General features: G+C 41.9%; 1 protein-coding gene across 4 annotated transcripts; it reads right to left on the bottom strand.

The window, feature by feature from the left end:
* Nucleotides 1-191: 191 nt before the first annotated feature.
* On the bottom strand, nucleotides 192-14,665 carry LOC131110632 (small integral membrane protein 32-like). 4 transcript variants are annotated; one of them, XM_058063908.1, is made up of 5 exons: nucleotides 14,631-14,660; nucleotides 13,912-14,032; nucleotides 12,787-12,929; nucleotides 4,191-4,329; nucleotides 192-2,231 (listed from the first exon to the last, which is right to left on the bottom strand). In XM_058063908.1, the coding sequence occupies exon 5, from the start codon at nucleotides 2,196-2,198 to the stop codon at nucleotides 1,839-1,841; it is 360 nt and encodes a 119-aa protein (XP_057919891.1). In that variant the 5' UTR covers nucleotides 2,199-2,231; nucleotides 4,191-4,329; nucleotides 12,787-12,929; nucleotides 13,912-14,032; nucleotides 14,631-14,660; the 3' UTR covers nucleotides 192-1,838. The 4 variants fall into 4 exon arrangements, 3 of the variants coding, with proteins under 3 accessions (XP_057919891.1, XP_057919894.1, XP_057919892.1); XM_058063911.1 differs by having other exon boundaries at nucleotides 4,191-4,298; nucleotides 12,895-12,929; XM_058063909.1 differs by lacking the exon at nucleotides 13,912-14,032 and having other exon boundaries at nucleotides 14,631-14,665.
* Between the last annotated feature and the right edge of the window lie 3,731 nt (nucleotides 14,666-18,396).

Here is an 18,396-nt window from a genome sequence, read left to right as displayed (position 1 = left end):
AATTAAAAGTGAAATATGCTACTGCAGCCAGATGGCCTTTGTATAAAGATGCCCCATGAGGACTGTATTAAATCATCGCAATGACCTCGCCGACAAAAACATCAGCCTTTATTCATCCGATGACACAAATACTTCACCTTAGAAAGTTTTTCAATATCATTATGAATAATTCTTGCAGACTGCCATGTAATCACTATTTTATTGTTTTGGTTGCATTTTCGCACAAGACAAACATTAAGTATAACATCCTTTATACTGGAAATACGGGTTGCCAGGGCAGAGACTTCAAGGCAAAACATGATCAGTGCTGCATTCAAGAAAACTGGTTGCCACAAGTCCTTACTTGGTGCAAAACAATGTACCCAAATTTCAGCGAGATGTTGGAATGGAACTGAAAAATAAAATACTATAATGATATTTACATGTTTATTGGTCTTTTATTGCCATTTAACCCAACCAGGTCTAACTGGACATTGAGATGTAGACTAAAGGGCCCCCCCTGGGGGGGTGCCGGAGCCTATCCCAGCTGTCTTCGGGCGAGAGGACTGGTCGCCAGCCAATCACAGGGCACATATAGACAAACAACCATTCACACTCACATTCATACCTATGGACAATTTGGAGTCGCTAATTAACCTAGCATGTTTTTTTGGAATGTGGGAGGAAACCGGAGTACCCAGAGAAAACCCACGCATGCACGGGGAGAACATGCAAACTCCACACAGAGATGGCCGAGGGTGGGGAAAGACAAAATAAGAAGCCAAAAAGTTACCACTTCCACACAAAATAGGAGGAGAACTCATTCATTCATTCATTTTCGATCGCTTTTCCTCACTTTCCTGGGTGCTGGAGCCTATCACAGCTGCCTTCGGGCGAGAGGCGGCGTACACCCTGGACTGGTGGCCAGCCAATCACAAGGCACATGTAGACAAACAACCATTCACACTCACATTCATACCTATGGACAATTTGGAGTCGCTAATTAACCTAGCATGTTTTTTTGGAACCGGAGTACCCGGAGAAAATCCACGCATTCACGGGGAGAACATGCAAACTCCACACAGAGATAGCCGAGGGTGGAATTGAACCCTGGTCTCCTAGCTGTGAGGTCTGCGCGCTAACCACTCGACCACCATGCCGCCCCGTCTTATAACATCAAAAATTAAAACAAAAATATTTTATAACGAACTCTTACCTCAAGTCATACCAATGCAAATGTGACTGTAGGGGTGTTATTTCATGTCTTGGAGGGCTTTAATAATGTTAAATCATGTAAAATAATGTTTTCTATACTATTAACTTTTATAACTTTAACAATTTATGAAGAAGGTATCCTACTTTGCGGAACCAACTAAGAGTGATAAATGAGGGAACACTGTACATGCTTTTTGGCATGTACAGATTGAGATTGAGAAAACTAAGTTAAAAATACACCAACACAAAGCAAATAAACCGGATAGTGTATGTTCAGTAAGTCTGAATGTTAAGAAGCTAAAAAAGAAGCTAAAAATACTGGCCAAAAAGTCTTCCAAAAAAAAAAAAATAGACAGAAAAAAGTAAAGGAAAACTAGCATATCAAGGTCAGTGTCCATGCTTTTTGTACGACACTTCCAACTTCCCAGGAGTCTTGAATGCAGCATAAAATACTATCAAGTTAATGTGTCTCAAGGAAATCAAATCAAATGAAAGTCTGTTCCAAATAATGGTCCAATGTCCAAGTGTGTTGTCCTCTAACCTGCAGTAGGTCCATACTCACTGTCATCATCATTTGGGATTCCTATCCAGACAAGTCAGTGTCTCCAAGAACCTCCACGGTAAAGTTCCAGCATTCCAAGAGCCTACTTGTAGGACGTCCGGGCCTCTCTCAGTGACCTGTCATATGGCATGGAGGCGAAGAACGAGTTCCTCAGCTGGCAGTTGATGAAGAACACGATGAGCAGCACCAGCAGGAACAGCAGGAGGCACATGACAATGTAGGTGAGGAGGTCTGGTTTGTGGAGCTCGCCGTCTCGGAGCCCGCCGCCACCTCCTCCTCCTGCGCCCCCTCGGCCCGCCGTGGGCCTCAGCAGCGTGGCCACGCTCACTAAGCTGCCCTGGGAGACGTTGACGGTGGAGGGAGCGCTGGTAGAGGACTGGGCCATGAGCACCAGGTCCAGGTGGGGGGTGCGGGTGGAGTTGAGGAGGACTTGTCTCAGCATGGCCTATGTGGGTTCACCGGCTGAGTGGGCGGACTGGGAAGAAAACACATGCAATTGTCAGAGATCCAGTTATGTTGCCTGGTTGTTATATATATACACACACACCATATTGGGTCATACCAATGCAAATGTGACTATAGGGGTGTTATTTCATGTCTGGAGGGCTTTAATAATGTTAAAACCCTTATTTGGAAGGGTTTTAAAAGGTTTTCCATACTATAACTCTTTTAACTTTAACAATTTATATATATATACACACACCATATTGGGTCATACCAATGCAAATGTGACTATAGGGGTGTTATTTCATGTCTGGAGGGCTTTAATAATGTTAAAACCCTTATTTGGAAGGGTTTTAAAAGGTTTTCCATACTATAACTCTTTTAACTTTAACAATTTATATATATATACACACACCATATTGGGTCATACCAATGCAAATGTGACTATAGGGGTGTTATTTCATGTCTGGAGGGCCTTGATAATGTAAAAACCCCTATTTAGAAGGGTTTTAAAAGGTTTCTATACTATAACTCTTTTAACTTTAACAATTTATATATATATACACACCATATTGGGTCATACCAATGCAAATGTGACTATAGGGGTGTTATTTCATGTCTGGAGGGCTTTAATAATGTTAAAACCCTTATTTGGAAGGGTTTTAAAAGGTTTTCCATACTATAACTCTTTTAACTTTAACAATTTATATATATATACACACACCATATTGGGTCATACCAATGCAAATGTGACTATAGGGGTGTTATTTCATGTCTGGAGGGCTTTAATAATGTTAAAACCCTTATTTGGAAGGGTTTTAAAAGGTTTTCCATACTATAACTCTTTTAACGTTAACAATTTATATATATATACACACACACCATATTGGGTCATACCAATGCAAATGTGACTATAGGGGTGTTATTTCATGTCTGGAGGGCTTTAATAATGTTAAAACCCTTATTTGGAAGGGTTTTAAAAGGTTTTCCATACTATAACTCTTTTAACTTTAACAATTTATATATATATATACACACACCATATTGGGTCATACCAATGCAAATGTGACTATAGGGGTGTTATTTCATGTCTGGAGGGTTAATAATGTTAAAACCCCTATTTGGAAGGGTTTTAAAAGGTTTTCTATACTATAACTCTTTTAACTTTAACAATTTATATATATATACACACACCATATTGGGTCATACCAATGCAAATGTGACTATAGGGGTGTTATTTCATGTCTGGAGGGTTAATAATGTTAAAACCCTTATTTGGAAGGGTTTTAAAAGGTTTTCTATACTATAACTCTTTTAACTTTAACAATTTATATATATATATACACACCATATTGGGTCATACCAATGCAAATGTGACTATAGGGGTGTTATTTCATGTCTGGAGGGCTTTAATAATGTTAAATCATGTAAAATAATGTTTTCTATACTATAACGTTTATAACTTTAACAATTTATGAAGAAGGTATCCTACTTTGCGGAACCAACTAAAAGTGATAAATGAGGGAACGCTGTACGTGCTTTTTGGCGGAATCCCGACTGAAGGGGTTGATAACTTTTGAGGTACCACAAGTTTTGGTTATGTCTTCAATGCTATACTGTCTTTGATTTTTATATATAAATACCATATTGGGTCATACCAATGCAAATGTGACTATAGGGATGCTATTTCATGTCTGGAGGGCTTTAATAATGTTAAATCATGTAAAATAATGTTTTCTATACAATAACTTTTATAACTTTAACAATTAATTGATATAGAATAATTACTACTAATTGTTTATGTCATTATCTTATAAAATTACTTTACATGCACTGCTTGTGTAACAAGTACCACCGTGTATTTGAAGGTCAGTACATGTCATTCCTTAAAGTGTACACAGTATTGCCTTAAAGTGATATAATTCCACCAACATGACGATGAGCTATGTTATTATATTATATATATTATATAAGTATAAGAATGACTTACATGAGTGCGCACTGCCGAGAGTGTCACAGGTGATAGTGGGTAGGACAGGTACCGGCTCCACATCCCTGTCGGTGCACGGTTCGGTCCGGTCCAGCCCCACGAAGGACGCTGTGGAGAAAAGGATCCGTTCTCTTCCACTCTGCGCACAGTCCACAAAAAAAACGTGGCTGGTTCGGGTATACCAATAACGGTGCACACACGCAAAGATCCAGTTTTCGGTCTGGAGCAACCACTTGAATTTTAAGTAATCCCGCTACCAGGTGTGCTATTTTGATGAAATCCAAGAAGCTGTACCCACGATCACGATCTCGATCATTTCTTCTTGTGCGTCGTAGTGCGCATCAAAACAAGCCAGCGTGCGCTTGTGCGCGCATGCAGAGGAAGGGCACGCCGGATTTCGGCTACTCTCTCCGCGCCCACTGCTTCCTCCGGTGCCGGGTGGTGGAACCACAACAATTTTGGCGGGGGGTTAACGCCGGTTGAGGTTAAAAGGAGAGCCTGAGATGACCTCAATGGGGGCTCAAAAGGATGCAGCCAGCAGAGGGTCTGCTGCTCCCATCGTCGCCCTTTGCTGCATATGTCGATGTCAAGAGAGAGAGAGAGGGCAGACCAGTGTATGTGTGTGTGTGAGAGAGAGAGAATGATGGAGAGAGAGAGAGAAAGAGAGAGAGAAGGAGGCGTGTCACCTGACAGTGATGTGCTACAGAAAAGTCACCAAGTGGACATAAATCTTCCTTTCCCTCAAAAGTAATGAGAGGGTGTTGAGTCAGAGCAATTTGTGGGGGGGTCACTGTGGGGAGCGCCTCCACTGTTGGTGATGAGAGGGAGGACATATAGGAGGGCCGGGGAGTGATAATGGAGATCTTATTACATCTTACCAAAAAACGGCACGGGCTAGGGGGGTTGAAAGGGGGGCACCAGGCAATCCAAGACAGAAATTGGAATCGAGAGAATCACATTGCGTGTTTGGGGCTGTGGAACGTTTAGTGACCTTCCTGTTTGGAAGACATTTTTTTCCCACAGGTTGCATTGGAAACAGATATGAATGAGTTCTACTCCTATTTTGTGTGGAAGTGGTAACTTTTTGGCTTCTTATTTTGTCTTTCCCCTTTTAATCTTTTAATTAGCGACTCCAAATTGTCCATAGGTATGAATGTGAGTGTGAATGGTTGTTTGTCTATATGTGCCCTGTGATTGGCTGGCGACCAGTCCAGGGTGTAACCCCGCCTCTCACCCGAAGACAGCTGGGATAGGCTCCAGCACCCCCGCGACCCTCGTGAGGATAATCGGTAGAAAATGAATAAATTAATGAGTTCTCCTCCTATTTTGTGTGGAAGTGGTAACCTTTTGGCTTCTTATTTTGTCTTTCCCCACCATCGGCCATCTCTGTGTGGAGTTTGCATGTTCTCCCCGTGCATGCGTGGGTTTTCTCCGGGTACTCCGGTTTCCTCCCACATTCCAAAAACATGCTAGGTTAATTAGCCACTCCAAATTGTTCATAGGTATGAATGTGAGTGTGAATGGTTGTTTGTCTATATGTGCTCTGTGATTGGCTGACCACCAGTCCAGGGTGTACCCGGCCTCTCGCCCGAAGACAGCTGGGATAGGCTCCAGCACCCCCCGCAACCTGGATAAGCGGTAGAAAATGAATAAATGAATGTATTCTCCTCCTATTTTGTGTGGAAGTGGTAACTTTTTGGCTTCTTATGTTTTGTCTAAATGTTTACATTATTAGAGCCCTACAGACATGAAATAGCACCCCTATAATCACCTTTTCATTTAAGATATAAATAGGCAGGAGTGCCGCGATACAACTTTTTCACTTGATCCGATCTCAATATTGCATCCTTGACTAGCGTGGGCATCAATCCGATATCAGCACAAATCATAGATCATTTTTTTAGTAGTTAGTAGTAAAGGTTGCAACCAAGTCGTACACGCCATTGTGCTGTCCGTCAATACGTAAACAATCAATCCCACAGAGTTTACAAAAAAAAAGCCTAACAACGATACATGTCAATCTAGCCATCTTTTACTGAGCAGCCAGTACAGAGTCTGGCATTTGATGTGGACCTGACACTGTAAAGAAGCCAGGCGCCCTCGTCTTCTATGATGCATAGGACATGAGCGTGAACACAAAGGGGGCCGACCCTGAAAGCTCTGTGGGTCTGCTTCATATTCATTTGCACCTGTGCTGTCACAACAGAAGGGCAAGCAGACACTCTGCAAGGACACACACACACACACACACACACACACACACACACATGCATATTGCAGCAAAACAAAATGCTGATTGTTCCCAAATTAGAAACTCGTACACCGGAGACAACAGAGCTCTGCTCTTTGGTGTCCCACATGAACTTTGCATGCACATATAAAGAGGAATTACAATTTTGGGGTGGGGGGTAGCTTCTCACCGGGGAAATTTAATTACAGCCCAAAGCCTTGTTTACACATGTGGAGGATGCAGCAGTAATTGTGCTTTATTATTGCTAAAATGGGGGCACGCATTCCCCCCGCATAGCTGCGGGCCTGCGACTATCGCCATCATCAGCATCATCCAGTAAGTACAACACTAATCCCAAAATACAATGAAACTTAATGAAAACGGCCTGCGGTGCTTCCAGTATTAAGAAACTCAACTTGGAGAGCACGGTATTAGGTGCACCATTTAATACACAATTTGCATAAAAAAATGAGGCTAATAATGCTAACTTGTGAACGAGGAAGCGGGTGAACAATATGTTTGTTATTGTGGTTGCCGTTTGTAGTCGTGTACAACCGTACTACCCTGAGAGTTCTTTCAAATATTTCGGTTACTTAGCAGAAAAGATGTCATTGGGGCGCTTTACTATCAGTGTTTTTATGCTCCCGCTAACGTTTAGCTCAGGGGTCTCAAACATGCGGCCCGCGGGCCAAATGTGGCCCACAGGACACTAGTTTGAGGCCCCCGCCTTGATATGAAAGTTTAATGTTAGTTTGATATGGATGCTGTATGGTATCATGTACCCAGAAAAAAATTATTACGTTTGATTCATGTTCATGTTAAATAACTGTTAATAGTTATCCTCCCTATCAGTGTGGAAGTGGTAAGTTTTTGGCTATTTAAGTTTAAAGGAAATAACTCGAAGGCTACCGTTTAGGTCGCTAGCTCTCTAGTTTGCGAGTTAGCATGTGTCTCAAGACCCTGCAGTTGCGCAATATGTTGTAAATAAAAAGAGTATAAATGGGACTATAGTCGTGTTTTGTCATGTCTACAGGGCTCTAATAATGCTTTGTTCATTTTAATCTGGAAAAAATAATTTGTCTACCCACCAACTATATGTGGTTTCTTAAGTTTTTATTATTTGCCGTTTTATTATTATTATTATTATATTTATTTATTACTGATTGATTTTCTTTATTTTTGATTTGTTTATTTATTTTTCATCTTATTTTGTGCAGAAAAATAAAAATTTAGATATTTGGGAACAGTGGAATGTTTTATCAGGGCTTTTATTGTAGAAAATCGGAACCAAAGCACTGAAAAAGTTTGTTTATTTTTCAGTTTTTAATAAATGCGTTTTTTTTTTTTTTTTAAACTTGATGCGGCCCAGCCTTGCCCAGACCCTAGCTCCAGTGGCCCCCAGGTAAATTGACTTTGAGACCCCTGGTTTAGCCTCTACTTGCTAGCTTAGCTGATAGATAACGGCTTTCTCGATGAAGACTTGAGTTTCAGAGCCTTTATTTTGGAAATAAAGCATGCAGATTATGACTATATGATAATAAAAAGTGTTTCAATGAGGATGTCATGGCGCCGTGCAGGTGTACCTAATGTTGCGGCGGCGGTGTGTGACTATTTCAAGCGGGTTGAATCAGGTTTATCTCTCGAGCAATAAGCCAGCAGAATGGAATTCTGATGACGAAAAGGTCAATTGTAATTCTGCAGATGTGCATCCTCCATTAAGGGCTGTAACTCATCAGAGGTAACATATTTATCACGTACGCGTTTGCGTGTTTTTCCCCTCACACTCAAAAGACGGAACACGACATTGCTTGACTGTCTTTCAATTTCCTCTCTTGTTGCCTCCTATCTGTCCTCCATGTTTCTTACATGATCTCTTATTTTCCTTCTGCCTCCTTCCGAGCCTGTCATTCCCTCTCTTACTGATTCGTAATCCACTTAATCCATGACAAAAATGGTAAGGGAGGGGGGGGAAAGACAACTCATCCATGCAAGCACTGAGAGCTTCAAAATGGAGATAAACAAGAAAGCTTCAATTATTCCTCGGACTTTAATGACGTTTAAAAAGAAGGAGAAGACAGAGAGAGGAAGTAGTTAAGAGAATCTCCTTCGTTCCAAACGCTATCCCTTGAAAGTCAACAGGGATTATGTGTGTGTTGCCCACACACACACACACACACACAAACACACACAGGAGGAAAAGTGTGATGCATATCCCGCTACACACTCAAGCATCGGAATAATTTGGCCTTGCTCTATTTACAATACTTCCAGGAGGAAAGTGATCAATATTAATAGAACTCCTCAAAGACATTGTTTCACTAAAATCAAATTACGAGGCGCCGAGTGAGAGTGAAGAGCAAACAAAAAGCCTTTAATCACACCCCTTGCCCGCCTCGGCCGCTTTTAAAGGAAAACTGCACTTTTATTTGGAATTGTGCCCATCATCCGCCATCCTTATGCGAGACCCGAACACGTCTTTTCGCTTCTCTGCGTTGTAAACGTTGAAAAAGTGCTAGCAGGACCCAGCTAATAAAGTAATGTAGCTATTCCGCCTATAAACACTTCTAAACACACAATGCTTTCTTGCTTTCTACTCGTGCACGACAACACTTCATAGTAAGGTACACAAAATGACAGTAGTTCATGAGGAACGAGTATACCTAACCCGAACAACCACTCATTAATTCCTTAGTAACTACTCTATATATCTATATGTATATACGAAAGTATATATGTCTTACTTCAGTAACTACTCTGCTCATTAGCTCTTCATGAGCTCCTCAGTAACTACTCTAAATGTATGTGCCTTAATTCCTCAGTAACTACTCTAAATGTATGTGCCCTAATTCCTCAGTAACTACTCTATATATCTATATCTATATATATATATATATACTCAAGTATATGTGCCTTACTTCTTCAGTAACTAGTCTACTCATTAGTTCTTCCAAGAGCTCCTCGGTAACTACTCTAAATACATGTGCCTTAATTCCTCAGTAACTACTCTAAATGTATGTGCCTTAATTCCTCAGTGACTACTCTAAATGTATGTGCCCTAATTCCTCAGTAACTACTCTAAATGTATGTGCCTTGATTCCTCAGTAACTACTCTAAATGTATGTGCCTTAATTCCTCAGTAACTACTCTAAATGTATGTGCCTTAATTCCTCAGTGACTACTCTAAATGTATGTGCCCTAATTCCTCAGTAACTACTCTAAATGTATGTGCCCTAATTCCTCAGTAACTACTCTATATATCCATATGTATATACTCAAGTATATATGCCTTACTTCTTCAGTAACTACTCATTAGTTCTTCATGAGCTCCTCAGTAACTACTCTAAATGTATGTGCCTTAATTCCTCAGTAACTACTCTAAATGTATGTGCCCTAATTCCTCAGTAACTACTCTAAATGTATGTGCCCTAATTCCTCAGTAACTACTCTATATATCCATATGTATATACTCAAGTATATATGCCTTACTTCTTCAGTAACTACTCTACTCATTTGTTCTTCATGAGCAAACAACCATTCACACTCACATTCATACCTATGGACAATTTGGAGTCGCTAATTAACCTAGTATGTTTTTGGAATGTGGGAGGAAGTCCCCGGAGAAAACCCACATGCAAACTCCACACAGCGATGGTCGAGGGTGGAATCGAACAGGGTCTCCTCCGCGCTAACCACTTACCCGCCGTACAGCCACTACACTACAACTTGTCTTTCAATATTTTTGGACTAATAATTGGCCATAGTCACCCACTAAACAGCCATTAGCATCGACCAGGCTCATCCACAAGTTTCCCACCCGCCATTTCTGGAGCAGCAAGACCCCTCCCCAATGAACTCTGGCAGCAAGGACAGCCTGGAAGGGGGGCCCACTTCAAGATGGACGTGGAGGGTTTTTGCAGCCCCAAGCCATCGGATGTAAAAAGCTTTTCTTTTGTGTACAAGCCAGAGTCGAGTCAGCCGTTGGTTGGTCGTTCCTGAAGATGTTCTACGGAACTGTTGTCAGTGTCTGTTGCGACATGGCCAAGTATGCAAATGAGATGATGGTGCCATCTGCTCCACAACTCCACAGATACATTGCAGTCCTGTGAGGAACACGGCACTGTCCTCTCATGGCATTAAAAATACTAAGGTGGTAGGCCATGACCTACACTTGACCCTAGAAAACCAGAAATCCAGATACAATTCCTGGGTATCTTCTATTTTGTAATATTTAGGCTGACTTCTTGAACATTAATTGCACCAAAAATCAAAATGCCTTCCTCTCATTTTCCCTAATTGTGTTCACTTCCCTGTAACTATCTCCTCCTCCGCGGAAAAAAAAAATCAGCCGGCTTTAAAGACTATTTTCTTCCTGCACATGCGGCGAACGCCCCCACCGGCACACCTCAGACGCTCGACAGTTACTCGCTTGATTATCTCACCACAACACCAAATGCTGCGCAGGCCATTAAAAATAGCGCCGCTTAAGTTTCCTACACGGTGAAAGTGACTAATCGGGAATAAAGCAGGTGCCGAGTAGGCCGACATACATCTGACATGTGATGGGGACCGCCACAGAGCGCCCCCTGCATGCATCACGACTTGTGTTTTGATGTTTTCGTAGTGGTTAACTTCTCTTTACGTTTTTATTGATCATGGCCACGCAAAAGAAAGTCGCGACTGAATTAGGCAAATAACTCGTCATGTCAACAAGAGGAATGGCCAATACCGCCTGTAGAGATTTCTCATCCATGAGCCACGCTTACGCCTTAATATTTTTGGCAAACGTTGCAAGAAGAATATCAGCAAAAATAGCCAAGAGTATTGTGGAACATAGATGTCTCCACGCACACACACAAAATCAACAATAGCAGACAATGTAGCATCCATGTCTTTCAGTTAAACAATACTTGTAAAGCTATAAGAATGTTTTCTGGGATTTATGGAGCAGATTAATTGGAAAATAATTGCAAAGTTTATGCTCGTTTTAGGGGCTGCACGGTGGACGAGTGGTTAGCGCGCAGACCTCACAGCTAGGAGAACCGAGTTCAATCCCACCCTCGGCCATCTCTGTGCGTAGTTTGCATGTTCCCTCCCACATTCCAAAAACATGCTAGGTTAATTTAATCGGCGACTCCAAATTGTCCGTAGGTATGAATGTGAGTGTGAATGGTTGTTTGTCTACATGTGCCCTGTGATTGGCTGGCCACCAGTCCGGGGTGTACCCCGCCTCTCGCCCGAAGACAGCTGGGATAGACTCCAGCAAAAACGCTACCCTTGTGAGGATAAGCGGTAGAAAATGAATGAATTAATGAGTTCTCCTATTTTGTGTGGAAGTGGTAACTTTTTGGCTTCTTATTTTGTCTTTCCCCACCCTCGGCCATCTCTCTGAGGAGTTTGCATGTTCTCCCCGTGCATGCGTGGGTTTTCTCCGGGTACTCCGGTTTCCAGCTGGGATAGGCCCCAGTACCCCCGCGACCGGGTATTCCAAAAACATGCTAGGTTAATTGGCGACTCCAAATTGTCCATAGGTATGAATGTGAGTGTGAATGGTTGTTTGTCTATATGTGCCCTGTGATTGGCTGGCCACCAGTCCAGGGTGTCTCGTCCAAAGACAGCTGGGATAGGCTCCAGCACCCCCGCAACCCTCATAAGGATAAGCGATCGAAAATGAATGACTGAATGCTCGTTTTACCAAAATCTGTAAACTCACAAAACCGAAGCCAAATCATTTCATTCATTTTCTACCGCAACATGCAAACTCCACACAGAGATGCCCGAGGGTGGAATTGAACCCTGGTCTCCTAGCTGTGAGGTCTGAGTGTTACCCACTAGACCACCGTGCCACCCAAAGCCAAATCCAAATCAAAGCGCCAAAATACCTCAAATACGGTCCTAAAAATGTAAAGAAAAAAAGCTGCATTAAAAATCAAAATAATTAGGCAGCATATTGCTGCACAGCTGGGTCTGACCCCGACAGCTCGTCCACATCGGAGGCAGTATCTTGCCTTGCCAGACATGTAGTGAAGAAGCACCGCGCCTTATCCATCCCTGAATCACACCCCCATCAATCTCATCACATGACTCTTCCATAGCCTGAACAAGAGGATGCACACAAAGGGCTGCCCATCCTGTACCGTCTGCTGCCATGACAAAAAGTAAACTTCAGAAAAAGAGAGTATGGTCGAAGGCATTGCACCAGAAATGATGTGTTGTCAGCAAAACAGTGACGGACTTGGGGGCCGCACGATGAAAGCTCACGTTGTCCCATCCCGCACCATACTGCTTTCTTTGATGGTCTGCATCATTCATACGAGAGTGTTGTGGAGCCCGCCGCGCCGTGCATATGGAAGATTGTGATATTCCCACCAGGTCGGCCAGGAACATCTTCAATGGCTGTGTGGCCAATGACGTTTCTTCCCCTCCTGCTGGTCTTTGCCAGGTGGAACCCAGCCTCATCTATGAAGATCAACTCACGTCAGGATGGAATGAGGATCCACTTGCGGTGATGCCTGAAAACAGAACAAAAGCCAGTCAATATACTGTTCCCAAATATGATAAAGCCTTGCATTTTACTCTTTATTTGATTATTTTTCTAAGCCATTTTCAGAATGGCGGCGATTAATATTTGGCTTCTTTTTCCACCATGGTTGCATGTTTCAGTCCTTTAGAAAAAAGCTGATGTGTGTGGTGTCACTCACCCGATACACTAAAACGGGGTATGCAGATTGTCATAAGGCAGGAGTGCAGCCTGGGGGGCCATTTGCAGCCTGCGGCACATTCTAAAAAATATAATTTAAAAACTAAAAATATATATACACCACCACCAACAACAACAACAATGGAAAAATCTGTAGTCATTTTTACACAACAAGTCAAAAAAGGACAAAAAAGGTTATAATCTATTGAAGAAAGTCATAATTTTCCGAGAAGTAGTGAATTTTCTGAGCTGTAATATGTTTCCTGACAAGATTCATGTGCAGTTGAAAAATAAGACATTGGATTTTTTCACTGATAAGTATATGTACAGTTGAAAAATAAGACATTGGATTTTTTTTGAGCCACCATTAAGGCCAGAAAAACTATAGAGGCCATGTCTTCATCAAACAACACTGTTTCTCAGCACACTAATGACATGGCGGAGGATGTTTTCAAATTACTACAGCGCGTACCAGACAGTGAATTTTACGCAGATGAAGTCGTTCTGGTACACATTCTGATGTACTGTGTGTGCATACATTCATGAAGAGGCGATGCTGTTGGGTAAATATTCCCCTTTCCAATGTGAGGATAAGAGGCATAGAAAATGGACGGATGGAAGTCAAACAAGTATTAAATCATTCAGAGGAAGATGTCTTTTCGAGTGTTAATTGTGGTTTATGTCCGATAACAGGGTGCAAGGCTTCGGGTCAAATATCTGAAAGGGGGCAGGACTGCCGTAGGGCCCAGATAGCGTGAAAATATTTTTGGTTGCACACAGGTACTATTAAGCACCTTCTAAGGTCAAGATGTTACTCTGGAACTTGCGTGTCATTTTGTCACCGCCGTGATGCCGTCTTCCCACTCTGTATGCAGCTCAGATGGCTCATTCAATCCACTCCAAACCTCCAATCCACTGTGGTCAAATAACAACTGATTAAGAAAGAAGGTCAAGCCAAATGGAAGAAAAATTGTGGAAATGGAAGACCAGTAGTGAACCCAATGGTGTCGATTTATTTGGATTGTTTCATTGTATATGTCAATCAAAGTGATCCAATCCACTGTTTCCCCATATAAACACTGACACACATTAATAAGAGTATAAATGCAAGAGAAAACGATGCACAGAACCAAGTCAAAACAGAAGAAAGTGACCAGAAAGGCAAAGTGAGACAGAAGACAAATGTCAGCTATGGCTAGCCCCAAAAAGGAAAGCAACATAAATACACTAAAATCACATTGTAGCTATGAGCAATAGCTCTACTACTGCAAAAACATAATTTACACAATTCCGTTTCTCAACACTGTGGACACCATGTAAAAAATATGGCAATAAACTATGTAAACTATATTAGCACACATATTTTAAATGAGCACACCACAAGAGACAAATACTGTAATGAAAACAATCAATACACCCGTATCTATTATATGTGTTTTATGTATTCGTATGTGAAAATATGATCAATAACAACCAGCAAAAATGTACACTTTTATGAAATGTACCGCCTTACCTGTTTACGTGCGCCAAAACATCCCGCCACTTTACGCGGAAGCAGGAAACAAACAAATACCCAATAGGATCGTTGGAAGTGTGACCACATGACCAATATTGGCCAATCAGCGGCATTCAGGAAGCTACAAGAACAGTGGTCCTAGAATGTGACAGTTTATTTGTTTTTGTGGTGATTTTAATCAATATTTGGCGTTACCTGCAAGTAAGAGACAATCGATTTTCGAGTATGAACTTAGAAAATCTTTGTGTTGCTATTGTGTTTACGTTTGTGAGGCTCTGACTATGAAACATTGATATTGATGTATGCAGATTATGTAATGTACATACTATTTTCATTAAGGAGTTGTGTGTCTTGGAATATATTTAAATGATGTAACATTTTTTAAATGGTGATTTAGTTGTTTAGTAGTAAATACTAGTGCACAAATGCAAAGCAGCTGTACAATACATCATTCATGAAAAAAAAAATGTTATACAGGAAGTTCTATTCTAGCTAGTCACTGCATAGATTTCTGATGGATGGATGATAGTATAAGAAGTGCACCTACAGTAGACTATATATTTATCTTGTGTGTGTGTGGCTGCATATGAATATATACTGTATATGATTGCTATACGCTCACACGCCAAGGAGCGGAGAAGTGGCCTGGGGGACTTGTCCTCTCTTTTCCTCCATCCATCCAGAAGGTGCTCGCTCATTCCGGCACAATTGGTAAAACACTTGACATCTCTTTGATTCCTCCTGACGGCAGCCTGGTACAGCACCTTCTTTAACAACTCCATCAGCGACGGGGGCCTGCTCCGCAAATGAGATTTTGACATTTCACCAATCATGTGAACTCACAGAACAGTCTCAGAATTGAATCATTTCACCGAAGCGAGCTTTGACTGTCACGAAAGCCAATCAATCAATAAATATATAACGAGTGTATATATATCTAAAATAGCAGTGGTTGTAATGTGTCATAATAAAAGCTTCATGATGGCTGATGAGGTTTGGTCTGGAGGGTGTTTTGGTCTAATGAGATGCTGGGATGAGAAACTGATGGCTGTTCTGGCGTTGTTGTTTTAATGATCCTTTTTTTTTTTTAAAGGAGCAGACATTTTGACATAGTAAAACAGGAAATAGTCGGACTAGCAGGAGAAATGTCACAAATACTCAGCAGAAGGGAAGGCTGTAAATGTGGATTCTATGGACAGAATAAACCCAGGTCTGCCTGGATTAGAATGATTGGAGAAGGAACGTAACAGCTCCTGATCCAAAGCACCACATCATGCGTGCAACAATTTAACTTTAAGACATCTTAATGCCGGCTTATCAGCAAGCATGCGGTGTAGAATGTGAGCATCCCCCTAAGAAGGCGGCTATATCTACAAACAAGCAGCATGCATTATATATGTGTACTTTATGTACAGTATATCTACACCAGGGGTCTCAAACTCAATTTACCTGGGGGCCACTGGAGCTAGGGTCTGGGCAAGGCTGGGCCGCATCAGGTTTTCAAAAAAAAAACCCAACACATTTATTAAAAACAGAAAAATATACAAACTTTTTCAGTGCTTTGGTTGCGATTTTCTACAATTAAAGCTCTGATAAAACATTCCACTGTTCTCAAATATCTTCATTTTTATTTTTCTGCACAAAATAAGATGAAAAATAAATAAATCAAGAATAAAGAAAATCAATCAGTAATAAATATAATAATAATAATAAAATCTTAAAATGAACCAAGCGTTATTAGAGCCCTGTAGACATGACAAAACACGACTATAGTCACATTTATACTCTTTTTATTTACAACATATTGCGCAACTGCAGGGTCTTGAGACACATGCTAACTCGCAAACCAGAAAGCTAGCGACCTAAACGGTAGCCTTCAAGTTATTTCCTTTAAATTTAAATTGCCAAAACTTACCACTTCCACACGGATAGGGAGGATAACTATTAACAGTTATTTAACCTTTATCATGAACATTAATCAAACGTAATAATCTTTTTCTGGGTACATGATACCATACAGCATCCATATCAAACTTACGCGGGCCGCACTAACATTAAACTCACATATCAAGGCGGGGGCCTCAAACTAGTGTCCTGCGGGCCACATTTGGCCCGCGGGCCGCGTGTTTGAGACCCCTGATTTACAACATATTGCGCAACTGCGGGGGTCTTGAGACACATGCTAACTCGCAAACTAGCGAGCTAGCGACCTAAACGGTAGCTTCAAGTTATTTCCTTTCAACTTAAATAGCCAAAAACTTACCACTTCCACACGGATAGGGAGGATAACTATTAACAGTTATTTAACCTTTAACATGAACATGAATCAAACTTAATAATTTTTTCTGGGTACATGATACCATACAGCATCCATATCAAACTAACATTAAACTTTCATATCAAGGCGGGGCCTCAAATTAGCGTCCTGCGGGCCACATTTGGCCCGCGGGCCGCGTGTTTGAGACCCCTGATCTACACACTACTCCCCTCCCGAGGGGGCTTCCAGGCAGCTGGGATGAGGAGCGTTGCAAAGGAGGCTTCTAAATCCTTGGAATCCTCCTCGACTCTTTGGAGGCAGGAGGTCACATTGCTCTGAGAGAGAAGGCAGATGGAGGATGAAGAGGTGGAGGAGCAAAGGGGGGGGGGGGGGGGGGGGGTTGGAAAGACCTGCTCGCCTTGGGCCTCTGGGACAAATTACACCAGTGAGGAGGATGTCAGTTAGTTTTCTCACACACACACACACACACACACACACACACACACACACTCAGGCAAGCAAGCTGGAGCTGATAAAGTCAAATGTTGATGCGATAGAAACAAACACGCATCAGCATTGACAGAGTGTGTTATTAAGTAATGCCCTTAAGGCTGAGACTCGTATCAGAAAGTCTGACAAGAGAGCGCTGAAGGAAATCAGATAATAGCCTCTCCTATCAACTTCCAGAAGAACATCACTCTTGGAATGACTTGGTGGTTGCTATGGTGATGGTCCAGTCAGGTCTTTTGTTTGTGCACTTACTGCTCGAGGGCTTTGAGTGCAGCATAAAGAGGCTGCGTTACTTCGTTTGCGTTTTTTTTTTTTAATTGATAAAATATCAGTTTGATGACGAGTAAAGCACGAGTCGCAAATACACCGCAAACCTTGGTTAGCATAATTCATTTGTTCCAGAAGGTCCGACGCTAACCGAGACGGATGTTAACCAAATCCATTTTTTTCATTCATTCATTCATTCATTTTCTACCGCTTATCCTCACGAGGGTCACGGGGGGTGCTGGAGCCTATCCCAGCTGTCTTCGGGCGAGAGGCGGGGTACACCAATCACAGGGCACATATAGACAAACAACCATTCACACTCACATTCATACCTATGGACAATTTGGAGTGGCTAATTAACCTAGCATGTTTTTGGAATGTGGGAGGAAACCGGAGTACCCGGAGAAAACCCACGCATGCACGGGGAGAACATGCAAACTCCACACAGAGATGACCGAGGGTGGGGAAAGACAAAATAAGAAGCCAAAAGTTACCACTTCCACACAAAATAGGAGGAGAGCTCATTCATTCATTCATTTTCTACCGCTTATCCTCACGAGGGTCGCAGGGGGTGCTGGAGCCTATCCCAGCTGTCTTCGGGCGAGAGGCGGGGTTACACCCTGGACTGGTGGCCAGCCAATCACAGGGCACATATAGACAAACAACCATTCACACTCACATTCATACCTATGGACAATTTGGAGTCGCTAATTAACCTAGCATGTTTTT

The sequence above is a fragment of the Doryrhamphus excisus genome, chromosome 23, assembly GCF_030265055.1.
Source record: "Doryrhamphus excisus isolate RoL2022-K1 chromosome 23, RoL_Dexc_1.0, whole genome shotgun sequence".
NCBI classification, from domain to species: domain Eukaryota; kingdom Metazoa; phylum Chordata; class Actinopteri; order Syngnathiformes; family Syngnathidae; genus Doryrhamphus; species Doryrhamphus excisus.
This window is presented reverse-complemented; position numbering and strand designations above follow the sequence as displayed.